General features: G+C 39.8%; 3 protein-coding genes across 4 annotated transcripts in view; 2 read left to right on the forward strand and 1 right to left on the reverse strand.

Moving 5' to 3' along the window:
- Positions 1 to 27,359, reverse strand: part of dmac2l (distal membrane arm assembly component 2 like) — a 274,066-nt gene that overhangs the window by 117,214 nt on the left and 129,493 nt on the right. The window lies entirely within an intron of this gene.
- lgals3a (lectin, galactoside binding soluble 3a) lies at positions 925 to 7,170 on the forward strand. Of its 2 annotated transcripts, XM_033643545.2 has the most exons (6): positions 925 to 1,067; positions 1,481 to 1,498; positions 1,588 to 2,316; positions 3,578 to 3,666; positions 3,861 to 4,017; positions 6,139 to 7,170. In XM_033643545.2, exons 2-6 carry the CDS (start codon positions 1,484 to 1,486, stop codon positions 6,292 to 6,294), a joined length of 1,146 nt encoding a protein of 381 aa, XP_033499436.1. In that variant the 5' UTR covers positions 925 to 1,067; positions 1,481 to 1,483; the 3' UTR covers positions 6,295 to 7,170. The 2 variants fall into 2 exon arrangements, with proteins under 2 accessions (XP_033499436.1, XP_078031370.1); XM_078175244.1 differs by lacking the exons at positions 3,578 to 3,666; positions 3,861 to 4,017; positions 6,139 to 7,170 and adding an exon at positions 2,766 to 3,494.
- On the forward strand, positions 9,384 to 27,356 carry synj2bp (synaptojanin 2 binding protein). Its single transcript, XM_033643045.2, has 4 exons — positions 9,384 to 9,577; positions 10,175 to 10,311; positions 16,635 to 16,730; positions 24,260 to 27,356. The coding sequence occupies exons 1-4, from the start codon at positions 9,514 to 9,516 to the stop codon at positions 24,401 to 24,403; spliced, it is 441 nt and encodes a 146-aa protein (XP_033498936.1). The 5' UTR covers positions 9,384 to 9,513; the 3' UTR covers positions 24,404 to 27,356.

Consider the following 27,359-nt stretch of genomic DNA (forward strand, 5'->3'; position numbering starts at 1 on the left):
AAACCATAAATCTTCAAATTGTGAAGAAATCATAGGATTAAATAATTCATAAAAAGTCAAAAAATCATGACATCATAAAATCATGGAATTGTAAAATCAAGTAAGATAAATTTTAAAAGAGCTGCAGCATCGTGAAGCGTAAAAAGATGGCGTGTCAGACCTGTATGAGGAAAGTCAGAGCTAGTGAAAGGCTGAAGTGAACAGATATTTTTAGCTTTCTTTTAAATATATTTAGTGAGCCAGCTTCTCTGATATCTATAGGTAGTGTGTTCCATAGCTTTGGGGCACTGACAATCTTCTTCCTGTTTCTGGGAATCTCCAGTAAACCAGCTGCAGATGATCGCAGTGTTCCTGGAGGCAAATAGTTTGACGGCCACCACTGCAACTTTTTCTCTTCTTCTAACACGGTTTCCTCTCGTCACAAATCTTCAGTCTATACACTTCACCTTTAAGACCTTTACTAGCTTATGTCAGTTGGTAATATGCCTGGGTGCATATACTTAAAAAAAAAATTCTGTTTTATCACATTATATTTGTATACACTATACATTTATAAACTATAGATGTCACAAAAAGAGTGGAGGGTTGATAGGTGCCCGAGGCTCATTTTTGTTGCCCAGGGGGCCACATAGGAAGTTAGTCCGGCCCTGACCTTGCAGATTAAAGATATAATTTTAGGTTTAATAAAACATAAAAATCACATTAATGGTCAGTTTATAAATGTCCAGCTGATGTACAGGGTAGTTTCGTTTGTAATTTATCACTTTAACCAATTTGTGTCAGAGGGTCTTCACGTTATTTTCTTTATGTAACTTGTTTTTAGATTCTTTGGGCGTGTGTATGTGCGCGCGTGAGCTCCGGAACGCGCCCACCCTTCAGAATACGTCATCACCGAAGCGCGTGTGCGTCCTTCCTTGTCGAGAGTTGTAGTTGTGAGAGCAGGACCAACGTTAGCTTGTAGTTTTAAGCCTCAGCAGGCTACATTAGCTGGCTAACTGGCTCCTACAGCTGGATAATTCATCGCTGTTAAACTCATATCACCTGAGAGCGGCTCACCTTCTGCCGAGGTAATGTTAGCATGAATATATGTGTTCATTACTTATTGTTTTATGACACCGAGGAGCTAAAATAAACACACGAGCTAACCATTCTAACGATAACTAACAATTAGCTGCTGTTAGCTAGCTCGTTAGCCAACTATGTAACACCAGTTAACTTGATGTTTTTAAACTATATCCCTGTTAATAGACAGCTAAAGTCAACGTAGTGTCTGTGTAGGTTGTCGTAATGATATTTAATTTTAGTCAAGCTGTTTCCACCGTGCCCAAATGGATTCTGTTGATCACCAGTTCGGGGATGGAAACATTTACTGTGCTATTACTCAGAGCCTGTGTGTGACAAGCCTCCAGTGTTTGACAGCTTCTTACACCCTGTTGTTACAACTTCCTAATGAAAGTTCTCATCTTGTTTTGTGTTTTAGATCATGGCAGATTTCTCGGTGAGTTCAAATGATTGCATCATAACGTGATTAAGCGGTTGTTTTAGTGTATACAGAGAGAGTCACTTTCCATTTCTCTTTGGCTTCAGCTGTCAGATGCCTTAGGAGACGACACCCCGAGCTCAGCAAAGAAAATAGGGAACACTAACCCGACTGCCCCTGCCAGTAACCCCCCACCTCCTGCAAACCCAGGATGGCCAGGTTCAGCCCCAGGAGCGCCCACCCAGCCCTCTGCTCCGGGTGACTACTCTGGTGGATCATCTGGCCCAGGGGCGCCAGGGCAGTTCCCATTTCCCTCTGGTCCTGGAGCACCAGGGCAATACCCCGGACCTCCTTCAGCACCTGGTGGGTTCCCCCCTGGTCCTGGGATTCCTGGACAATACCCACCTGCGCCAGGAGCTCCAGGGCAGTTCCCCTCCAGCCCCGGGGCCCCTGGGCAGTTTCCTGGGCAGTACCCTGGGCAGTACCCACCTGAAGGAGCTCCAGGACAGCTACCTGGAGGCCCTGTTTCTTACCCAACTGGACCATTTCCTTCAGGGCCTGGAGCCCCGCCTGGGCCTTATCCAAATATGCCTTACCCAGGAAGTCAGCCAGGAGGAGGCAATGGGATGTACGGACCAGGTGGTCCAGGTGCATTCCCCCCTCCAGCTGGCCCCGGCTCTTTCCCTGCATACCCTGCTGGTGGCTTTCCTCCAATACCCCCTGGGTCATGGGGAGCACCTGCAGGTGGAGGCTTTCCTCCTGCTCCTGGCCCCTTTGGTCCTGGCCCTGGGCCTATGGGTCCATACGGTGGGCCTTCAGCTCCAGGAGGCATGATGGTGAGTACAAACACTGTTTACAAATAACTTTGCTTGCTTGCTGCATTTCTTTTCTGACGTGTGTTCTTCTGGTGTTCATCTCTCTTGGGGTGACAGTCGTTGGGAGTCAGGATAGGAAATTACAACCAGCCAAGTGTACATCTACACTGTCAGCCACTTTAGCAGGTCACCTATATCATATAATTAGATATTTAATTCTACTTGGGTTACTAGGTCTCCTCTAGAATATACAGTGTGACTAATGTGGTGTTGGCCTCGTACTGGTGCTGGTGGAAGTTAGTTAGTTTCCTGCCTTGTTGGGATTGACTGCAGGACGGCACAGTTTCAGCGAGGGCTGCATTGGATTATTTCTTCTGTATCTTGGGCTCTGCTGGGGTGCAAAACAAAACATAAAGCAGCATCGACAAATATTCAAAAGTAGTCATCAAAAATGTATTTTTCTCTTTCAGCCCAGATATAATCCACCATATAATTGAAAGCAATGAACTCAACTTTTCATTCGGACATGGACGTCACTTCCAGCATCAACATATGGTTTGATTAGGCTACATGAAAGTGTGGCAAAGACTATATGCACAGTATTTGGGTTTATTAAGGGGTTTTGTTCAACCTGCCTGGGGAATGTTTTGATTAAAATGAAGTGCAATATAATTTAGTGGTAAATATTTACACAGCTCATGTTTACTGTTCACGTGTGCCAATGTTTAATGTAATAAGACACTTATATATTCTCTGATAAAATCACAGTTTGATTAAAATTTGTATGCTCCACATTACCCTGTCACTTTTGTACATGGTTTCACTTCAAAGGTATTTTTGTCTGCTGTCATTTTTATCAGAAGTCAGTTTGTACAATTAATGGCTTGTTGTAGTAAAAAATGTTGAAAACTGATTTGACTTTACTTGGACTTTTTCTGTCGTCGTCTCGACTAGTCATTGTGAATTGCGTAAGAGTGCTGAGCTAAATGGAGGAGATGTGTGACTCATTGGGGTGTTGCATTAGGAATGTGGGCAGGGTCAACATTTTGAATAATGTTTAACTCAAAAAAATCCCCTCACTACTCCAGGATATAAGTGATGGAATGTGATTCAACTTCTGCTCCTGGGGATATTTAAAACAAGATGAACACTGTTTCTATTTGTGTATTTCTGCTTAATAAACAATTTTTCTCAAACAATTTCTCTTTCAGCATTTCTTAATTTCTAAACAGGGCATGGTAAATGTGTTGCTGTGATTTTAAAACCTAAGTATTTCTTACAGATGGTGCCGTATGATCTCCCACTTCATGCTGGGATTATGCCACGACTTGTAATCACAATAGATGCAGAGCCTGTTCACGGTGCAGACAGGTATGACCAACATTCATCCTCTAATTCAGCTGTCAGTGATGCTTTCTGTTTGAGAGACATCACTGGATGTCTGATAATTAAACTGCATTCATTTTAATCCTCCAGAACATGGCGGTGTTGTCATTTCATTAATTGAACAGTGGAAGAATAATTAGTTGTGAGCAGCACTCAGTCTCAATTTCTTGTTCTTGCAGGTTCCAAGTTGACTTTATCAAAGGCCCAGATGTCGTCTTTCACTTCAATCCTCGATTTCATGAGCAAACAATTGTCAGAAACTCCAACCTGGGTGGATGTTGGGGGCCGGAGGAGCGGGAAGGAGGCTTTCCGTTTGTTCAGGGACGCCGTTTCGAGGTAAAGTGATTAGGAAATGGACCTGTAGCAAAGATTTTAAAACACAGAAGTTCAGGGCAACCTCTCGCTCAACAAGTAGAGTGATCACCCCATGTAGGATGAGTCCTGATTCCAACTTGTGGCACTTTGCTGAGTGTCATCCCCTTTCCTGTCAGTTTCGAGCTGTGCTGTAATAAAGGCAAAACTCCCTAAAAATCATCTTAAAAAGAAAACAGAAATGTCCATATTTTATACATAATTGAGCCTTTCAGTGTCACACCTTGGTGTTTTTACTTTGTGCTTGATTGGCCCTCTGCTGTGCGTGTACTGACAACTTGAATGACATGTTTTTTTGGCAGATGATATTTGCACCAAGGTGTCTGTTGCCAACAATGAACCCACTAGCTATTTACACCCATGGTGTAAATAGCTAATGTGGCTATTTATAGCCTGGGTGTATATTCCTGGGCCTGTTAGCGTTGTCAAATTATGTTGTTAATGAAAACAGGTCCATTCAGATACTCTGCTAAAGTTTATGGACAAAGTTTGCATTCAGCAGCTTTAAACATCCTAAAAAACTTAAAATAAAAAGTCAACTAAGTCTATAAATAACAAGCCAGCATGGACTCACAGGCCACGTAGCCACACTCAGCAGTCAGACAGGAGTCAGGTTAATTTCCAGGGCTGGTACCTGCAGTTATTCCACAGGCTAGTTAACAACATGTCGGGCAGGAAATCCGAAGTGTGGGATCATTTTGAGAAGGTGAAGGACGAACCCAACGTGATATGTAAACTCATCTTCATTGGTCGACTACAAACATGACGTATCATCTGAAACATGGAAGTAGCTACATGCCCATTAGCCCACAGCGTCATTAACAGGCGGCTCGCTCAGTGTGTGACGTGCACTTGTAGATAAAATATAGGCCTATATTAATGAAGGTTCATTAGTATGGTTTTGTATTTCTTTGTAATGTAGCAGTGTTAACAATGTTACTGATACTATTCTTTCTCACACCTTCAACTCAAACCATCAAAATATATCATTTAATCATTACATTCATATCATAAACATGCAGGCGACTAGTCGACTAATGGCCCTAAATGAGGACTGTTGGTGGACTAAGAATAGTCTTGTGACGTGTTCAGCATATTTAATCTGTGTCACGTTGACTTAAAAAGTGTTCAGAAGCAGTGTTATAGGTCTGTAAACTCTTGGCTAAACCATTCATATCAGTGACAAGGTCAAGCTTTTAGTTCAGTATGACAGGAGTGTCAGTCTTTCAGGTGTGAAACCTGTGTAACAGCTTAAACTGCACAAAGAATGACATTTTTTTGATATTTTGTGTTGACATTTCCTGCAGTGTTCTTTTAGTTAAAATCAAGAATCTTATATTAGCCTCACGTCGATAAGTTACATTCTGGGCTCCAACCAACAGTTCTTGTCATTATCGATTAACCAGCAGATTATGTTCTAAATTATGATCTATAAAGTATCAGAAAGTAGTTAAAAAATATGCAGATAATATTCTCCAGGAGCCGGAGATAATGTCCTAAGATTGCTTGTTTGGATTGTTGATTGCTTGATGAAGTGAGTTTGAAAAACTCAACAGCAGTGACTCTTTCCAGAAATCATGACCCAGTTACTCAAGATAATCCACAGACCTTGTTGTGAAGGGTTTCATGTAGGAACTATTTTCTTTCTACCGAACTACACCCTCCAAATGTGTCACTGCTCAGAAGAAAGCGTGCATTTACTGCTAGCTCACCTAGCATCACTGAGCTAGCTAACGTTACAGCTCAGCTGAGGAGGACTCCATTAAATATCCGCTGCTGTCACAAGCACGTGTCTCTTATCCGTGAGTAGATGTACTCTTCCTTCTGCGTGGTGATACAGTTGGCAGGTGCAGTTTGATAGAAAGAAAATAGTTCTCTCATGAAACTGCTCACAACAAGGTCTGTGGATTATCTTGAGTAACTGGCTCATGATTTCTGTGAAGAGACATTGCTGTTGAAATGTATTGATTTGAGGGTGAACTGTCACTTTAAAAATGTTTCTGATTGACTAATTGTTTCAGCTCTACTTTCAGTACTCTCGGTAACGTGGCTTGAGTGTCAAAGTTTTTATTCCTCTCCCTGCAGCTGAAGATCCTCGTTGAGGAGGACTCGTTTAAAGTGGCGGTGGACGGCACCCACCTGATGGAGTACGAGCACAGAGTCGGCGGGCTGGAGGAAGTGACCCTGCTGCGAGTGACTGGTGACATCGTCCTCCACAGTGCAGCGCCGAGCATGATCTGAGTCTCAGAGCTACTAAAGCACATGCTGTAGAGTCGACCTGGGTCACACTTTACCACCGTATTTGAATCCCTTTCAAATACCATGATGGAGTTTTTGAGGCACAATAGTCAGCGAGGTGCAATCTTTACCCACCTGGCACATTTATTACAGAGCAGATGGCAGATTAACCCAGGTTTGCACACTATAATCCTTTCTGGTTTTTTTTTCTGGATGATATCTCTTTCTTTTATGCCACTCACAATCCAGTATATTTTATGACATAACAGTATCAAAGTAGTGAATGAGACAAACAGGCGTTTTATGGAAGTAATAATTTATACCTGATGAAAAGATTGTAGGCCAAGTGGAACATATTTCCATTAGTATGCTGTATTTTGTTTACAGTACGTGTATGTTTATTATTTCATCCTTATATCAAGATCTTGATAAGCCTTTGTAGTGCATGAGAGTGTGATGCTGAAATCAACTTCCCCTTCTTATTCAGTGCTGTCCGACCCCCCCGCCCTCAGGACTCACTGGCCTGTTAACATACAGTCGGCTAATGATGAGGTTTGTTAAACGTAATGATACACAGACAGCATTAATCCTCCTGAGCTCTCAGACTGGAAGGTTGCGATACAAAGTATTGATTTCATGTTGAAGTCAAATCAAGTGCTAAAAAAAAAGTGAGGCTCACATTAAAATGTTGGTAAAGGGGCGAGACGGGGGATCTTATTTGTTGCCAAAGATACCAGTGGTACATTATTTTGAGATTATAGACTGATTATTACGTAAAGGGCAACAAACAAATGACTGATGAAACTGTTTGATTCAGAATGTTGTACTGTTTTCATGAGCTGCCTGCCTGTGCACATAATAAATACTAGTTTCCCTGTTCACATTCTTTATTTCACTCCAACATGGAGGAAGCCAATCCTTTCTTGGCAGTCTGAATGTTGGTTTCACATTGTGTTCCCCTGATCTATTACAGTGATAGAATGTGTGTCATCTATAGGGCTGGGTGATGTGGACAAAAACTTGTATCTTGTTATTTACAGGCTGACTGGTGATACACGATATATATCCCAGTATTTTCTGTGATATTGGCCATAGGTTTTCAGTTACAGGTTTCTGTGAAGTGCTGTAAAACACACATTAAACACATTAAACATGGCTTAATAGAGACAGTTTCAAACACAAGCACACAAATCAGCTTCGCTATAACTCGCAGCATTCACAGACAAACACTTGTCTTTATCTGGACACAAGTAGAATTTTGAATGTAAGACCTCATTATGGGAGTAATTTTAGAATAAAATGGTAAAATATTCAATTACATTTTACAATGTATATTAAAAAACACTAAAGAAAGGAATAAAAATGAATTATATTTACAGGGAAGATAAACAGTTGTGTGTATACTGTATACAGAGTAAAAACCTATACACAGACAATGTACAATCAAATATTTAAAGCAGGATACAATAAAACAAAATGGCACTACTACAGAATAAAGTACATAAAAATAGCAATCAGGGAAGGAATAAAGCAGGAAACTAAATGATATTTACTGGGAATATATACAGTTTTGTATATATATTTATGTAAACCTATACAGGTACACAGAAAATATGTAGAGTTTGTGCAATAATTAATATGAACAATGTAAGTTACATTACAAATAGAAAACTTTGGTTTTTGGTTTTTAAGGATTGTTATTAGGTAAATAAAATCAAGTAAAATAATACAAATATGGAATAAGATAACCAAAAATAATGTAAGATAAAAAAAACATTAATGAAACTGATAAGACTTGTTGGAAATAAAATGCAGTGCTACCATTAGAAAAATGTACAGATGCAGTGCAGTGTTATAGTCCAGTGTGCAACACGAATAAGACACACGTTTTATTGCCAAGTAGGTTTACACAAACATGACACAGAAAAATGTATAATACAAAATATGAAAATATATAAGAAATGTGTTAAAAAAAAAAGTTTTAAAGTGGAAGAGCTGTACAGCTTTGTGCGGACGTGCAAACTATTGACCAGGGCATGTGCAAAAGTTCATGAGATAAGATAAAGCTTAACTTATCCTGAGCGAATTTGGTGCAGCAGCTGCAATACAAAGTTGGAGGAGTGCAGATACAAAGCATGCAATAACAAGGACTAAAATAACAAAATAAAAAGCAATGTAAAGCCAATACACAATACAATAAACAAGCTAACAGTAAGGTTCAAATATAGAATATAAAAACCAGCAGCAGTAAGCAGTAAGGTAGAAACTATAAACTTAAGTAAGATGCAAAATATTACAACTAACTCTCTCTCACACACACACACAGAGCTTGCTTCACATGGTAAAGCGCAAATGATATGTGCATGTGGGGAGAGAGTCATCTCAAGACATGTAGAGCTGAGGATTTAACTAAGTGACGTAAGGTAGTTACTATGGACCACAGTGCACACTATCATGCACATATCGTCTTGTCACATGATCAGTGACTTGATTTTGGATTACATCAACATACATATTACCCAGTAATCATCATTACATAACTGTAGTTAACAAAAATATCAAAGAAATTGTTTATTTAATAGTTTATATATAGCCATAGAATATTTGATTTGAAGTTGATTTACAGTAATAGAATAAACATATATTTTTGTTTTAGATGCTATTGACTCTTTTACAAAAAAGAAAAAATAAACACAACGGAGATGGGCACTGTTTTTAATTAATGACAATTCTTCTTTGAACACAGGCATATTTACAAGCTGGCAATCACTCATAAGAGCCCATTCTCCACCCAACACATCATTGGAGGGCCCACTCCCTCTCTGGGCCCCCACCTCACAGGCCCTAGTGCAGCCACACTGTGTGCACTGTCTATATTTACGCCCCTGATTTAACGATAGTTTAGTTCATGTATAGAAAATACAGGAAAAGAAATTAAAAGTTAAAACATTGTGCAGGAAAGGTTAGAAGCCAAAAATGACTTGTAAAGAGTAAATGACATGATGCAGTGTCTCACTTTCCCTGATCCACCTCCCTGCTGTGTAATTCAAAGGTCGGCCTGCAGTCCCGCCTCTGTCCATCAGGGGGCAGCACAACCACAACCCACCGCCTGCAGTGCACCGAAGGAAGCAAATCGAAACTCCTCAATGAGTTCACCTTCAGATAAATAGTTTGTCCCCCTTTCTCTCAACTCTTATTTTAACCAACTGGTGTCCCGACAAAATGAATGGCTCTCTGCACTCCTCACCCGACGTGGTGGACATTAAGCTGAAGCGAGGACCCGCAGGTAAGAGCACCGGACAACTTGACGCACAGTTAGCATGTAGCCGTGACGCTGCTAGCTAGTTAGCTACGTAGCAGCAAAAATCAACGCTGTCAGGCTAGTGTGTGTATCCTGAAGCTAACGGCTAATTTGCGTACCAAAAATAACAAAACCTCACTCAACCATGTGTTATCATGTAGTACAAGTTTAGGGAATAGAGCTGTGGGGGCTGACTGAGCTCTTATGAGTTAGTTTCATTAAAAAATAATGATTTAATTATGAACTTTGACGCTGTTAAAATATTTGAAAGTAACGTTGCTGCTCGGCCTGTCAGATTGTAACAGGCTGTCTCTGTGTGGTGGAGCTGGACACTTAGGAAGGTTTATTTAGCTTCATTAGAGACTAATGTCAGATTTATACTTGTTATGTAACATTTAGTCAAGTGGTGTTTCTCTGAGCAGCAGCACAGAGCTGGATTGACTCCTCTTGTACTTTGATCCACTGATATACATGTTATGATTAAATCAACAACCTCTGCCCAGGTAAACAACTGTGGAGTTGTCTTTATTGGATTTCACTGCAATACATCTGTCTCATGACAGTGTCTGTGTTTTTTTGCAGGCTTGGGATTCAATATAGTTGGAGGCGTGGACCAGCAGTATGTGATGAATGACAGTGGCATATATGTGTCCAAAATTAAAGATGATGGAGCTGCAGCTGTGGACGGAAGACTCCAAGAGGGGGACAAGATCCTGGCGGTAATAAACTCAGACTTTTATCAAGGGTGGAGGAGCTTAGAGTGAACCACAACTACGTGAACAAAATTGTCACCACATGAACACGAATACCTTTTGAGCATGAACAAACAAAAATTGGATCAATATATAAACAGATATTTACATGTGTAGACAACTGGAGAGTAGTAGTGACACTGGGATGTGTCTCTGTTTGCACATTTACACAAATTCAGGTCCAAAGTTTGAGGCGTGCACTTTGCATTTTAGCCTGTTCTCAATAATCCTTCTTGGCTCTCAAAAGTAATTAAGCTCGTTCGAGATGAATTGCACCACGCCTTGAAAGTGGACGAGATCAGGTGGCTGCAGCAGGAGGTGGTGACAAAAAGCTGTGTTCAAGTCGGATAGTTTCCAGCAGCTTTCAGTCTGTACAGGAAGTCACAGAAACACTAACATCCTGTTAGATCTAATGCTGATTCTTTAAAATGTTATGAGACTTATAAATCAGTTTGTTTTCAGTCTTCAGTTTCAATTCAATTTAGCCTCTTAAAATGCTTTAGAAGCAATCACCTCAACTACACAGGCTAGATAAATTGTGTCTGACTATTAGGTAAATGTAATTAAAAAAAATACAAGACAACAGCTTTCATGAAAGATCAGTCAGATATAGTCAGGGCTTCACATCTGTACAGATGTTATTGTAAGAATCCTCACATATTACAGACCACAAGTCTCTGTGACACTAAATACTTAAAAAATAAAACAAGTCGACAACTGCAGCAACTGGATCTAAAAACTGCAGCTGCCTCAATCTGGCGAGATTACTGTTGTCCACTTTTGTATGACATCAGAGCAGGTCGGGATGAACACAAAACAGAATGGACACAAAACTAACCATCATGCATTGTGTGGTGATCACCGGTGATCGAATCTGTGCAAGCCTGGCTCATCTTGAATGAGCCTATTCCCTCCGTCACATAAATATTTTATACTAACTCAGTCCTTTCACAAACACTAGTCATTTCTTACTGGCCATCAACAGTATTCTCAACAAATATTTACCCTTGATTCTCCATTCAAGTTCTCCAGTCTAATCAGGTACATCAGCTCAAGGCTAAAAATTATTTTGGTTAAAAACATGCCATTAATTTCAGTCCAAAATAAAGCCATAGAGGGACAGCTCCAAAAAATGACAATGATTAACATCTGCGTTTCCATGAGATCCCACAGTCAGTTTGATTTGAATAAAATTTCTTCTGGGCAGGAGTACAGAAATAACAAAGGACATTCTTCAAGCTAAATTATCTCCAGCTTGGAGAGCTTGTTGTTTTCCAGTGTGGTCTAAATATCTCTTCACATTTCTGTTGTGTGATTGTCAAATTACTGTACTCTCTGTTTCCCACCTTATTTTGACTTAAACACAGTTTCTTTATTAAGTTACTGGAGGCTCCAGTGTGGTTTTGAAATAACCTTTTTATAAGGTTTGTCCTTGAGGAGCATATTTTTGATGTTATGTGTCATCGTTAAAACCTCTTTGGTTCCTGTCTTAAAAGGCATTACATTTATTTCAGTCCTTAATTGGTATTAAAAACTAGACTTAATACCAAGCAACAGCCAGAAGAAGATTGTGGATGCAGCCTTTGTCAGTTACGCCCCAAAGCTATGGAACACCCTACCTATAGATATCAGGGAAGCTAGCTCACTAGATATCTTTATAAGAAAGCTAAAAACGTATCTGTTCACTTTAGACTTTAGCTAGCTGTGACTTCCTGATACAGGTCTGAAACTCTTTCTACACTTTTACTTTCTTTTTGCGCTTCACGCTGCTGCAACTCTTTTAAAATCTTACTTGTGTTTAAGATTTATAGTTTTACAAGTTCATGATTTTATGAATCAGTTAATCCATGCTTATACTGTTTTAAATGTCCTTTTATATTGAATCGCCTTATTTGTCTGTTTTATGTCCATTATGTCTATTTTTATGTGAAGCACTCAGCACTTATACTGCCCTTATTGTAAAGCACTTTGTGCTGCACTTCTTGTATAAAAGGTGCTGTATAGATAAAGTTTATCATTATTATTATTATTATTAATATTATTATTATTTAGCTAGCTAGCTGTTACTGTACCCTGGATGACATTGGGAAGTGCAACTTCAGCAAAACCATTTAACCAAATTTTTACTGCATTTTTGCCGCAAGGCAATGCATTTGAGGCAGGGTGTGTTTTATGCAAAAAGTTTTTAAAACTCGACATGATGGGAATCAAGGCAGTGAAAACCCACATGCAGAGTGAGAATCACAAAATCATCAAGTCATGTTTTATGTCCCAAGAAGCGTGTGCAAAATTGTCCCTAATTCAGAGTAATGGATGTCGGTTTATGTTTTTCTTTGTGTTTACTTTTTCAGTTTTGGTTATTGTAAAATACTTTTTAAATTTCATTCCAAGTGGCATAAAATAGTCTTAAAAAGTCTTTGGTCTAACTTGCCTTCAGCTGCAAGAACCCTGTTAAAACATTATTGTGCAGCCGCCCACCGACACTTAAATGGCACTATTTGATTGACACAGGTCGGAGAGCTTTAATGTTGCAGCGGTTAAAGGTGGGGCTAATTTACATCCTGCTGGGTAGCTTAACTGTCATCTTTAATTACTTGGTTATACTTTGTTCTACAAATCTGACTCTGTGAAGTAAATAAAGCTTTCAGATAAATGTTTTGAGTACAAAGTGCAATATTTGCCTCCAAAATGTGGTGGAACCTAAATATAAAGTAGCATGAAATGGAAATAAAATTGTACTTGAGTTAATGTATTTAGTTACTTTCCACCACTGTTGATTTTTCCCCTGATTGAAATGAATATTAAAGTTAGAAGATAAAGTAGCAACTATTTTGACGATCCATTAATTGTTTGAGTCATTTTTCAAACCAAAATAATTATATCCATTCCCTTGTTTCAGCCTCTCTCATTGTTTTTGTTTCTTCTGGGTTTTGTGCTGCCACACTAAAACTAAAACTAAAGCTCAGTCAAACTGATGAACTCTTAAATACTAGCCCTAGACATCATCACTCAGGTGCCTGTCAGAGATGAATCAGACCCCATGCCGCTTCCTTAAACATACCGGCAATCTTAAATAGTTGGTGGCATGGTCAAACACATCTTGAAATTGAAAAGCATCAGCCAGAGTCATCTCCAAGGTCTGCCATTCCTGTTTTGACTAGCATCAGGAAAAACAATGTGTACTCAAAGCGCACAGCTACTCTGTCTAATCTGACTCCAGTTATGTGTCAGCCACAGACTGTGTCAGACAATGTTAGTACATTAAACTTAGCTTTAGTAAATATCAGATCTCTGGCTGGCAAGTCACTATTAATTAATGATTTTATTATCAAGAGAAACCTTGATTTTATGTTTTTAACTGAAACTTGGTTAAATGAAAACAACAGTGCAGCAGTACTTATTGAATCAGCCCCCCTAAACTTCCATTTTATCAGCTCAGTTAGAGAACTTTATTTAAGGATGTTTACCAGTGCAAACAGTTGTCATATGGGAAGTTTGAGTCTTTTGAATATGTTGCACTGCAGTTGAGATCCTCCTGTCAAGCAGTATTAGTAACCATTTACAGGCCTCCAAAATATAGTGCACACTTTGTTGATGACTTTTCTAAACTATTGTCTGTTGTCTCTATTGATTTTGACTATGTTGTTATAGTGGGTGATTTTAATATTCATATTGATAATCCCAAAGATGGCAGTGCGAAAGAACTTTTCTACATCCTGGACAACTTTGAACTTTCCCAGCATGTAACAGAGCCAACACACAATAAGGGACATATTTTAGATCTAATTATCTCCAAAGGGCTCAACATTTCTGAGGTTGTGGTGACTGATGTTGCCTTTTCTGATCATTACTGTGTTTTCTTTAACTGTCATCTCCGCTGACACCAGTAAAAGTACAACAGCGGTAATCAGAAAACGCTATATCAACGAAAACACCTGTACACTATTCACCAAGGATTTCATACCAACACCAGCTGTGCCCTCAGTCTCTGTCAATGATCTGGTTCATAGTTTCAGCTCTAAAGCTATGAATATTATGGACAATATTGCCTCCATGAAGGTCAAAGTTGTCTCTGGTAAGAAAAAACCACCATGGAGGAACGCCACACAGCTAAAAGCTCAAAAAAGAGAACGCAGGTGGCGAAAAAACCAAACTCCAGGTTCATTATGACATCTATAAGGAAAGTCTGCACATCTATAGCTTGGAGCTAAAAAGGGCGCGGCAGTCCTTTTTCTCTGAGATTATCAACAAAAATAACAACAATGCACGGACTTTATTTACTGTTGTTGACAGACTGACAAACCCATCAGCGTCAGTCCCTCCTGAACTGCTATCCACCAAGGCATGCAATGACTTTGCTTCCTTTTTTCACAGACAAGATTTCAAAGATAAGACAGACAGTCTGTAACTCCAACACAGTGGCTATTTCACCTGTGCCTCATAAGACTACTCCAGTTAATTTGGCACTTTTTCACCCATTAAATTATGCTACTTTCACAGACATAGTTAGAAACCTTAGGTCCACTACCTGCTGCCTTGACACTCTGCCTACAAGCTTTTTTAAAGATGTTTTTAACTGCATAGCATCAGATATACTACAGATAGTCAACTGTTCTCTTCAGTCAGGCCTTTTTCATTTCATTTTTTTTTTTTCATTAAACCTCTCTTAAAAAAGCCTAATCTGGATGCCTCAGTAATAAATAACTACAGACCCATATCAAACCTACCATTTTTAGGAAAGATCATTGAGAAGGTTGTTTTTCAGCAACTTAACACCTTCTTGGAGCAAAACAATTCCTTTGATGCCTTTCAGTCTGGATTTCGAGCACATCACAGCACTGAGACTGCACTTGTAAAAGTTTTAAATGACATTCATCTGAGCAGTGATGCATCAAAGATTTCGGTTCTGGTATTACTGGACCTCAGTGCTGCATTCAACACAGTTGACCATAAGATACTGCTCGACAGACTAGAAAAGTTTGTGGGACTTTCTGGCACCGTGCTAAATTGGTTTAAATCTTATTTACAAGACAGGGATTTCTTTGTGTCACTTGGCAATTATGAATCTGTGCGAACAAAGATTACATGTGGAGTTCCTCAAGGGTCCATTCTTGGGCCTCTTCTGTTCAACATCTATATGCTCCCTCTTGCTCAGATTATGGAATATCATAACATCTCCTACTATACTTATGCAGATGACACACAACTTTACATAACAGTGTCACCAGATGACTACAGTCCCCTACATCTGCTAAATAAGTGCATTGACGAAATCAATACGTGGCTGTGCCAGAATTTTCTACAACTAAACACAAAGTGAGATAGTTGTTTTTGGCCCCAAAGAACAAAGATCAATAGTCAGTGCTCACCTTGACGCCATGACACTAAAACATATTTTAATCTTACTACACCTACAAATCAAGCCAGAAATCTTGGTGTAGTTCTGGACTCAGACCTAAATTTCAATAGTCACATTAAGACAATTACTAAATCAGCCTACTACCACCTTAAAAACATAGCAAGAATAAAAGAATTTCTGTCTAAACAAGATACAGAAAAACTTGTTCATGCTTTCATTTTCAGCAGGTTGGACTATTGTAACGGTGTCTTCACAGGCCTGAGTAAAAAATCAATCAGACAACTGCAGTTCGTCCAGAACGCTGCTGCCAGAGTCCTCACCAACACCAAGAGAGTGGAGCACATTACACCAGTGCTTAAATCACTGCACTGGCTTCCTGTGTGTCAAAGGATAGACTTTAAAATCTTGTTACTTGTCTATAAAGCACTAAATAGTCTTGGGCCTAAATACATCTCTGATATACTTGTACGTTATGAAGCATCCAGACCCCTCAGATCATCTGGAACAGGTTTACTCAGTGTTCCCAGAATCAAAACCAAACAAGGTGAAGCAGCGTTTAGTTTCTATGCTCCCTGCCTGTGGAACAAACTTCCAGGATATCTGAGGTTGGCTGAAACTGTCAGCTCATTTAAATCAGGGCTTAAAACATTACTATTTACTGCAGCTTACCAGTGAACTAGATATTTAACTTATTGTTAGGGTAATCTGTAGCTATTGTTTTTATATTTGTCTGCTGTTGCTTTTGCTTTATGTTTGCTTTTTAAATGCATTTTCTGCACTGTTTTTCTTGCTTTTAGCTTTTGTTTTTAATGATCTATTGTTCCTTTAATGTTTTATCTTAACGTATTTCTCTTGTAAAGCACATTGAATTGCCTTGTGTATGAATGGTGCTATATAAATAAAATTGCCTTGCCTTGCCTTGCCCTTGTAGATCAACGGAGTCAAGCTCGAGGATCTGACACACAGAGCTACGGTGGACCTGTTCAGGACAGCAGGCGAGGATGTGGAGCTCCGTGTAATGAAAAAGGTAAGAAACAAAACAAAAAACAAACATGCAACAGCACCTTTAATAAGGCGAAGCAGCCGTTCAGAGACACATTTCAGGCTGACTGGCTCAGAATATATCCATGATTCAAAATGAAATGAGCTGCTTGATTTGTAAAACGTGCGGTGCGGTGACCAGCTGATGTTACCAAAGGTCAACTGTAAGTCGCCGCTCAGATGGCGTTTCTCATTACGAAAGGAAAAGAAAAAAGCATGGAGGCAGGAGAGAAGAGGGAGCCACCGAAAGAAAGGCGTAAGGACACTGATGCAGCTCAGAGAGATAACCAATGGAGAAGAAGAGAAAGAGACATCAAAGTACAGAAGTGTATATAGTTCAGAGGAGAGCAACGAAATGCAGTGTGAGGTAAGAGTAGCTCCAGGTTGTGGTGAGTGTAGTTTAGCCCCCAAAAATCCCCCTATGTGAAGCGTTTAAAGCCCAGTTCAGACCAAAGATCCGCAACAAGATGAGTTGAAACAAATGTGCCGTTCTGCAACGTTCTAAAAACCTGTCTGTGAGACGGTGTATCATCTCTATGCAGCAACTCTCTGTACTTCTGTTCTGATTTGTAGCTTTTCAGGTTTATTTTGTGACTGAATATAATTTGTACCTTCTTAAAATATGAATGAGGACAATGATAGTGAGGTACTGGCTACAGCTGCATTTGTAGTAGTGATGAAACGGCAAAAAACAAACACAACAAGCATCAGATGGGCTGTATTCATAATAAATACGCCACAATAATATAAACCAGCGCCAATTAATCAGTCAGGGAGAATGTGTGTGTGGGGGGGGCATAAGCACATAGAGCGAGCAGCAGCAGCCACCCACTGTTTGACATCGGCACACTGTGGGGACAGAGCACCTGCTGCAGCAAGCAGGCACGTCATCTGCGGTCATTTTGACTTCACTACAAGCTGATTGGCTGTAGACACAGGTGACGTGCTTAACATGCAAAAACCAGCTGAGTTGCAGGTGAAGCTCAGGCGGACCAGTTCACACAGCTGCAACTTTTCTCTGCAACGTTCTAAAACGGTTCTGTCTCGTTGTGAATCTTTGGTCTGAGCTGGGTCATGTCTGTCTCTTTCCCTGACCATAGACAAGTCACAGCTAGTAAAGGGAAAAACAAATTCAGCTTTAAAACATTAATAGCTAAATGATTTCTTCAATTCAAAATGAAACAATGGCCTACACAATAGCCAAACCTAATTAAATGGATTTTGCTGACTAGGGGAGCGCGGGGAACCTCCAGACGTATGGTAAATTGTAACACAGACTTTTAGTAGTTACACAGGGTCAATCCTTTCATGCTTCTGGCCATTTGACCACAATACCACCAAACAGTGGCTCACAATATTCCACTGAGACTGGACTTGTTTCAGCTAAGTTCATTGACAAAGAGTGTTTTTGGCTGATTTAAGGTAATTTCTTTCTTTCTTCTATTCTGTAAGTCACTGAATCCAGCCATGTATCATCTTATTAACTGTCTTCTTGTCTAAAACATAGCACTGTTTTGAAGTATGTAACCAACTCCCAGCAAGTGTTAGCTAGACCTAATAACATTTCCATAGAGCAGGGTTAGTTATAACGCTGTGTTCCAACTAAGCCTCCTACAGCATATTTTTGCACTTCAAACTTATGTCAAGTTTGACTTATGTCCTTAATTAAATGAGATATACTTTGCATTTTTTAATTTGTCAGGTATCTTATTGACACATAGTCTCACAGTCTTAATATTCATAAATCCAATACTCCTATTTTGATGTATGGATCTAGGTTATCCAACCTATGTACATCTATGGGTCCAACCATGATCAATGATAGATGAACAGATGGATGAATACCTGTACGGATACCTATTCTTCCACTGATGTAGATGGAGCAATAGGTATCTACAAGAATCTGTCCAATCTATCACATATGATAAGAGTGAAATACAGTCAGGTCCATAATTATTTGGACAGTGATACAGTTGTCGTCATTTTGGCTCTGTACACCACCACAATGGGTTTTAAATGAAACAATGAATACCTGCTTAAAGTGCAGACTCTCAGCTTTCATTTAAGGCTTTTTTTTTTCAAAAATGTAGTATGAACCGTGTAGGAATTACAACTATTTCTTCACACAGTCCCCCGACTTTAAGGGCTCATAAGTATTTGGACAAATTAACATAATCATCAATTAAACAGTCAGTTTTAATACTTGGTTGCAAATCCTTTACAGTCAATGACTGCCTGAAGTGTTGGACCCATAGACATCACCAGATGCTGGGTTTCTTCCCTGGTGATGCTCTGCCAGCCCTTTACTGTAGCCGTCTGCACTTCCTGCTTGTGTTTTGGGTGTTTTGCCCTCAATTTTGGCTTCAGCAAGAGAAACGCATGCTCAATTGGATTCAGGTCAGATGATATGACTTGACCATTGCAGAACATTCCACTTTTTGGCCTTAAAAATGTCTTTGGTTGCTTTTGCAATATGCTTCAGGTCAATGTCCAACTGCACTGTGAAGCATCGTCCAATGAGTTTTGAAGCATTTGGTTGAATCTGAGCAGATAATGTAGCCCCAAACACTTCAGCTTGTGTTTTGGGTGTTTTGCCCTCAGTTTTGGCTTCAGCAAGAGAAACGCATGCTCAGTTGGATTCAGGTCAGATGATATGACTTGGCCATTGCAGAACATTCCACTTCTTTGCCTTAAAAATGTCTTTGGTTGCTTTTGCAATATGCTTCAGGTCAATGTCCAACTGCACTGTGAAGCATCGTCCAATGAGTTTTGAAGCATTTGGTTGAATCTGAGCAGATAATGTAGCCCCAAACACTTCAGCTTTCATCCTGCTGCTCTTGTCAGCAGTCACATCATCAATAAATACAAGAGAACCAGTTCCACTGGCAGCCATACATGGCCATGACATAACAGTACCTCCACCATGCTTCACTGATGAGGTGGTGTGCTTTGGATCATGAGCAGTTCCTTCCTTTCTTCCTTCTCTTGTCTTCCCATCATTCTGGTAGTTGATCTTTGTTTTATCTGTCCATAGTATGCTGTTCCACAACTGTACAGGCTTTTTAGATGGTTTTTGACAAACTCTAATCTGGCCTTCCATTTTTAAGGCTAACCAATGGTTTGCATCTTGTGATAAACCCTCTGTATTTATTCTAGTGAAGTCTTACAAGAGCAGCAGGATGAAAGCTGAAGTGTTTGGGGCACCATTATCTGCTCAGATTCAACTAAATGCTTCAAAACTCATTGGACGATGCTTCACAGTGCAGATGGACATTGACCTGAAGCATACTGCAAAAGCAACCAAAGACATTTTTAAGGCAAAGAAGTGGAATGTTCTGCAATGGCCAAGTCATATCATCTGACCTGAATCCAATTGAGCATGCGTTTCTCTTGCTGAAGCCAAAATTGAGGGCAAAACACCCAAAACACAAGCAGGAAGTGCAGACGGCTGCAGTAAAGGGCTGGCAGAGCATCACCAGGGAAGAAACCCAGCATCTGATGATGCCTATGTGTCCAACACTTCAGGCAGTCATTGACTGTAAAGGATTTGCAACCAAGTATTAAAACTGACTGTTTAATTGATGATTATGTTAATTTGTCCAAATACTTATGAGCCCTTAAAGTCGGGGGACTGTGTGAAGAAATAGTTGTAATTCCTACACGGTTCATACTACATTTTTGAAAAAAGCCTTAAATGAAAGCTGAGAGTCTGCACTTTAAGCAGGTATTCATTGTTTCATTTAAAACCCATTGTGGTGGTGTACAGAGCCAAAATGACAACAACTGTATCATTGTCCAAAAAATTATGGACCTGACTGTATATAATATCCACACATACTACGTATCCGTCTATGTGTTGATCTGCATTCATGAAACAGTGGTGGTCACATGAGGGATGTACAGCTGTTTGGATACGTAGCATAGATAGATCCTTAAATGTTATCAACCTATAGTATATAGATATAATTGTATTGAAGTAATTGTGTTGTTACAATTGACCCCACCCACGAGGTACATTTTAACATTTCACTTCTGCCGTTTCTCTGCAAGTGTAGAAGAAAGGTAAGCTCTAGAAAAGTAAAACAACTGTTCATGTGTAGCAGAGATGTGTTTGTTGTTAAGGGAAAAAAAAGGATCTCAAACAGTTTTAATAACATGTAGCCAAAACTAAAATGTGTTAGGTTGAACCCCGCTCTCCCCTACCTGAAATTGCACTTCTATTCCTTTTCCCTTAAGGTTAATATTTCATAAAAGTGTAGTCATTGTTGTTAGTGGAGGTGGTCCTTATTTAAGGAGAGGTTTCCACCTCTGCTTTAAACACAATGGTGACGCCTGAAGAAGTCACGTAATGTGATATGAGTGAACTGTGTCCTACTGAGGATTAGAGGTAATGCAACACCCAGCTCTACTTTCGATATCACTGTAGTTCCTCCCCCTACATCCTACCTCCTACATCCTGGAGTTCCCCTGACTGACGTTTCCTCAAGAAAATGAAAAATAAATCCCCAGTAACACCTGATATTTGTTCACAGCTGGCACACTGTGAGCAAATATACACTCTGACACTTAGACTGTGAGACCTCTGAGACAGGTCTGAGACAGAAGACGTGTGTGACGTAGTTTTGACTGTTGGAAAATGAGATATATATGTAGTGTTTTTATTCTATTGATAGGAATACATGCATTAATGGTCTGAAATATACTGTTGTTACTTCAGATGAAATTAATGCTTCTTGTGCTTTCATTGGGTTCACTAGTGTTGTGTCAGAAGATGTCACCAGTAGCAGGGGAGTTTATCTCTACTCACATTGGAAGTAGTGGAATGAATGAAACACTTTCAGTCGAGCCTCACTTCTGCTTTGCAGTTCTGGTTTTCACCCTCAAAGCCAGACCAGGGGTTTTATATGTTTTAGTCATTAAAAAGTGTGTATATATATATATTTTCCATTTCATTTTCTAGAGCAGCGGTTTTCAAACTTTTTGTGCCCAAGACACACCAGAGGGCAAATCAAAATCTGAAGGCACACACTCATCAAATATTTATTGAGAAAACGATTCAAAGATTTTTTTTTTTAAATGTTTTAAAATTACATCAAAACACCAATAACACATCCATTTAAACAGGAAATAATGTAAGATAATGTGTCACACACTTATTATTCCCTCGCACAAATGGTGACAAATAGGTTTTGTTTTTTTGCAAAGATTTGTTTTTATTAACAGATGCTCAAATTACAGTGCAGTAGCAGTTCCAAAAAAATTTAAAAAGAAAAAGTAAAGGGACAAAGATACTAAAAACATAAGAAGAGACAAACTAAACAAAAAAAAACCCCAACACAGACAGAAAGAAATATTTAAATTAAATTAAATATATACAGAGAGGATGTACTAAAATGCAATGTTAGAACATTTAATGTACAAACATGTATTAATAAGTTCACAAATGGATCCAAATTGATCAAAGTCGGGAAAGAAACACAAGATGTTGTTCAGCATCAACCCCCCAACCCTTTATTGTTCTCTATTTTGGTCATTTATGAATATGACAGACTAAAAAACGATTTTTTTTTTAAATCAAATTACATTTTTAGCTAGAGTTGCCCCTTTATCAGGAAACGGGTGAACGCAACATACTGGTACAGTCAATTAAAAATTCATTCATAACTCAGCTGCAGCCGACAACTTTATAAACTCTCCAAAACCAATAATGTGACATAAATGCAAAGCTGTTTTGAATCCCTCCCTCAGGCTCTCTTGTTGTCCGTCTTTACCCATTTACTTCCTGGACTCATTGTGTGTGCAAACATACAAAACTATGTGTAAATGCCTTCCAGGAAAGACTGTCAACAAGCATGTGTCATTATTCCTATTGAAACAATTCATGCCTCTAACCCCTCTTTATGACTTGAGATGTGGTCAGATGATACTTTGAGTATAACTCAGTCGTTAGACCGGGACACTCAACCTGCTTTACCTTGGGGCCACTTTTGCAAAATGACAGGAGGCCAGTTAACATCTTTTCAACCTTTCAATGTTTGCGGTACCTAATCATCTTTGACAAGAGGCAAATCCAGTCACAGCAGCCCTGCACAGGTCAGGTGTGGTGTACACAGAGGTGTTTCTAGATTTAGGGACATTCAGGGCTTAGTCTGGACCTCTATTCAGGGGGATCGTCCCCTGGCACTTTTTTTATGGATAAACATCCTCTATTTCGATGCTTTTTATTCACTCTGACAAAACCAAAAAACCAAAACCAAAAAAAAATCCCAGTGTGAATCAGTTTATTTTCATTGTGAATTAAAAAATTGTTGTGGGCCAACTAGCACCCCACTGCAAGCCAAATCTTGACTGTAAGTTGAGTTTCACTGCTTTAGACTGTGCTGCTAAATAGTGACCATGTTAAGGCCCTGATCACACAGAAAGTGTTTTAGCAGCTGGAGGCGGCTTTTTGTAATTGTTTTTGATGAGAACGAAGCTTTTTGCTCGCTGTTTTTTGTGTTGCGATGTGCCTCACATTTTTGAAAAAACTTCAGCCCAGAGCGGAAAAGCACCCTACACAATCTCTTTTTTCCCCGTTGTTCAATCAAATGATTTAAGAGGCGGGCCTTCTGTGGTGGTCTCAACAAGTTCACAGTTGGTAATCAATGGAGGACAAACTGGTGGTAGTGGCTGCTGGATACCCAGAGCTATATGGCGTGACGATACACAGCAGGTTGTCAAACTGCCCCTGAGTCATCCTAAAATATGCCTGGAAACAGCCATCATGGAGGAGAAGCTCCTGGACCAACTGGTGGTACTCCCTATGATCCACCCTCTTTTTTAGGGTCTCATGTACCCACACAGATCTCTGTGTATCTGCTGACAGCCTCTGACCCTCAACCAGAGCTACAGAAAGTACTCTCTGCTTCAACATATCAGGAACTAGATACTGATTGCTGTCAAATAAATAAAATAAAAAACTGGTAGATTGATGACACAGGAACGTTGGTGTAAGGAGGTGATGGAGTGGTTGCCTGGCAACAATAAAAAGGTGCAGCAAACATTTTTTTACTAGTGGCATTCAGTTAAAAAAGCGTTTCCCTGTCTGTGTGATCAGAGCCTAATGCAACAAGTTATGAAATTCAAGTTTGCTCTAATCCAGTGAGCAGTGTTGCATATCAGTCATTACATTTGAAAGATTTAGCAGAAAATAAATCCAATTGAATGAGTGTGTCAAGTATGTGCAAGCTGATGCCAGTGCCACACTGGGATTAAATTATATCAGTCAGACAACATATGTTTTGGAGAACGGCCAACAATAACATCAGGTAAGTTTTAAGTGAAGTGATGAATCATACACAAAGATTCCTGAACCTGAAAGTGTGTCCACCAGAACGTGCAGTAATCCAAACACAGAGTAGCTGACTCCTCTCTGTCTACACTTGTGATTTAAACAGTAACAGGTGCATTTCTATATAAAATAACCTCCAGTGCAGCTTTAACATGTATCCTTGTTTTTGTATCTGTGTCTTACAGTTACCCCATCACATGAACGGACCCACAGGCTCACAACCCGAGCACAAATCCTCCATGTCTTCTCTGGGAATACTGCTCGCTCTAGCGGGAGCCGCCTCCATCTTCGCATTCATTTACATGCGGCACTTCAGAAAGCAATTTTAACGAAACCGACGTTGTCTGTATATTATTTTTAAGATCCAAAACTTTGCAAAAGGCCAAAGAAAAGAAAGAGGGAACAAACTCTGAGCAGTAGACGATATTTTTTTGATTAGTAGCTGTTTGGTGTCACTGATGAGTTTCTCCATGTTCATGTGTATGATGTGATTAATGGTAGCTTCTTGACATCTTTTCCTATGCAAACAGATGCTCTCTTACCACAGAGATTACTTTGAATAGATAACTTTGTGATTGTAAAGAGTAGAAGGAGGATGTGACATTCCTGCTGCTGGGCTGAGCTGGGCTGAGCTCAGGCAGAGACAAACACCTGCTCGTACACAGAAGTTGTATGCAGAATACTATTAAATCCTCGGGTCAGGTCAGACTGGCTCGAGCATCAGGGTCCACTTACAAACTGAAAGACAGTGTTGTGTTCAGTCGCTCGTTGGCCTCTGTACCTCCATCTCTGAATGGCAGATCTGTGTGAGGGCCGACGTGAGAGGAACTCACTGTGTTTTCAGTTTGTCAGTGTTTAAAAATTAATGGGTTTGATTTTCATTTTGCGCTGTTGCACAGAATCATGGGAGGAGTGGCATCCTGCAGTTAATGTGATAAATTGTGTCTGGTAATGGACTTCAGAGTGCCTTTTTCTGCCTATTCTAAGTAATGGTGGTGTTTGCTGCTCCTGATCTTGATCAAAATGAAAATCAACCCACAGCGTCCATTAATACATTAGATTAAAGGATGGTGATAATCTCTGTTTTCTCAATGTCAACAAATTCCATAATAAGCACCAAACCACAGTGGTTTAGCCCGTCTCTTAATACTTTCTGACTTCCTCACTCCATCTGTTGCGCTCAGCCTCAAGTACATTTGTTCCAAACGTAAATCTTTAAGAATACGTCATGAACATAGATGCGTTTTTGGACCGGAGGGACTTTTTACAGTCCTAAGAATCCTCCTTTTTGTTGTGTCTGCACCGCATGAACAAACTGGTCTCACTCCGAGAATGTCAAAATATGCTGCTTAGGCATCTATGTAAGACGCACTGGGCCTTCCACCAACACCTCAGAGCAACAGACGTAGTTTAAAGAGCAAAAAAGTCCGCTCAGGTTTGGTGGGAGGGGAGGTGGACGGATCCAAAAATTGCCAGACACTGACCCAGGACACTGGCGTTCGAGACCAACACACAACATCAGTTTCAGCGTCTGTGCAACTCAAAGCTGGGTGGTTTTTAGCGACACACTGCCTTTCTGGCCACGTTTGAGCCACTGCACTGGGTGTTTTTTGGCAGCATCTGTGACCTTTTCCACACCATAACCAAGTAGTTTTGTAGCCTTAACCTAATTGCAAACCCCTACTGCGTCAAGATACAACGGAAAAGGCTGTCTCTTGTGTCATCTTAGTCACACCCAGAGCTCCTGCCCAAGTGCCAAAGTATGATCAGTAGGGATGAGATCCCGTTGGCAAGAACCAGGAATGATCGTAGTTCTTAGAACGCAATTTTGAGGGACTTTTGTAGCACCTATACTCTTCCAGCACAAGAGGAACCTTGATTGGTCGAAAGCAGCCAATGCAATATTGGCAAACGCCATTTTTAAAAAATCATTAGCCGAGTAAGACGGCGCAAAACTATAACTAAAAACAAAAAAAATATAACGTGCTTTTGACTCAATGTGAACGTGAAGTTGCTGCATCAGCTGCTAGCTAGATTACATTACATCACTTTAGCGTTACTATTGGTGGTGCGAATGTGAACAGAAAAAAAGCCTTTGAATGTATGTTTGTTTGAAGGAGCTCCTCAGTGGGTAGTTAGAATCATTTTCAAAAATGGCTTGGTTGATTCCTTAAACAGGTGGGCACTGTAGGTTTTAGCTAACGTTACTCAAACAGGAGAAAGTGGTGAATTTGTTGGGGACTATTTTTAGCTGCGGATGAATACACAATTGGTGCACTAGTGAGTGTTTACAGCAGCAGAAAGGTGTTTATGTGACTGACTTCGAATACACTACTATGTACATATCCATCATATTAAAGGATCCGGTCCAACAGTGCAGCTCATTGATGTGTTTTTAATAGTTTTTGGACGATGATGGAGCGCTATGGCACAGAGCAAGAAGATGTATCAGACTGTTGTTGGTTTTGGTCTTCCAATGGGGTTTGTTGACAATGTGAAAAATACATATTATAACCAGATTTATCCTTTAAAGCAAAATACACTTGTTCAAAGTATCGCCAAGTAGTTTCACTTTGAAGAGTTTATTATGAAGTGTCACGCGGTCACTCAGGGTGAGCCATCAGATCTCTATCTAAGAAACAAATCATGCCGCAAACATATATCACGTCGTGAGCGGTTCATTTTTTTAACACTCAGTTACAGACACTCTAAGAGACACTGCCATCTTTGTGTCATGTGTCACCGCCATTTCAGACATTCTCCTAATTTTGCATGGAGGCCAGTGCTTATAATCACACCGCACCTTCTGCTAAGTGACTGATGAAAATGGGAGTAGGTTGTGACGGAGGACATTTGTGTGAAGGATCAACAGCTTAATACTGAAAAGCAGCTTGAGCCAGCTCTATGTAAAGGAGAGGGTTTCTTTTTTTCTTTTTTGTTAAGAAATGAGTTGCTGTCATCAATGTAAAATGTTTTTTTGCACTAGCCACAATCATGGAACTTCTTCAGTAACTTCCATAGAACAGATGAATAAGTGAATTGTGTGTGCTGGGTGTATTTGTCCACATTTATCAGTCTGCAGTGCATCTGTCATGCAGTTATCTCTGACCGTATGTGGCTGTCGTCGTCTGTAAATACATTTCATGTTGCTCTGCTGAGTGGGATTGTGAATATGTGCAGTTTGCCAGAAAAAAACACAGATCAGAAGCACTAATAAATTATGCAAAATACTTTGTGTTTTACATCCAAGCACCTACTGTATTAAAATTCATGTTGAATTCACCT

The sequence above is a fragment of the Epinephelus lanceolatus genome, chromosome 15, assembly GCF_041903045.1.
Source record: "Epinephelus lanceolatus isolate andai-2023 chromosome 15, ASM4190304v1, whole genome shotgun sequence".
Classification (NCBI taxonomy): domain Eukaryota; kingdom Metazoa; phylum Chordata; class Actinopteri; order Perciformes; family Serranidae; genus Epinephelus; species Epinephelus lanceolatus.

Bases quoted from the DNA above. Each gene is read 5' to 3' on its own strand.
- synj2bp (XM_033643045.2), top strand. From the start codon at position 9,514: ATGAATGGCTCTCTGCACTCCTCACCCGACGTGGTGGACATTAAGCTG. The intron at 9,578-10,174 runs GTAAGAGCACCG...GTTTTTTTGCAG, and splicing joins GCTGAAGCGAGGACCCGCAG to GCTTGGGATTCAATATAGTT. The intron at 16,731-24,259 runs GTAAGAAACAAA...TGTGTCTTACAG, and splicing joins AGCTCCGTGTAATGAAAAAG to TTACCCCATCACATGAACGG.
- lgals3a (XM_033643545.2), top strand. The intron at 2,317-3,577 runs GTGAGTACAAAC...TATTTCTTACAG, and splicing joins CAGCTCCAGGAGGCATGATG to ATGGTGCCGTATGATCTCCC. The intron at 3,667-3,860 runs GTATGACCAACA...TTGTTCTTGCAG, and splicing joins CCTGTTCACGGTGCAGACAG to GTTCCAAGTTGACTTTATCA.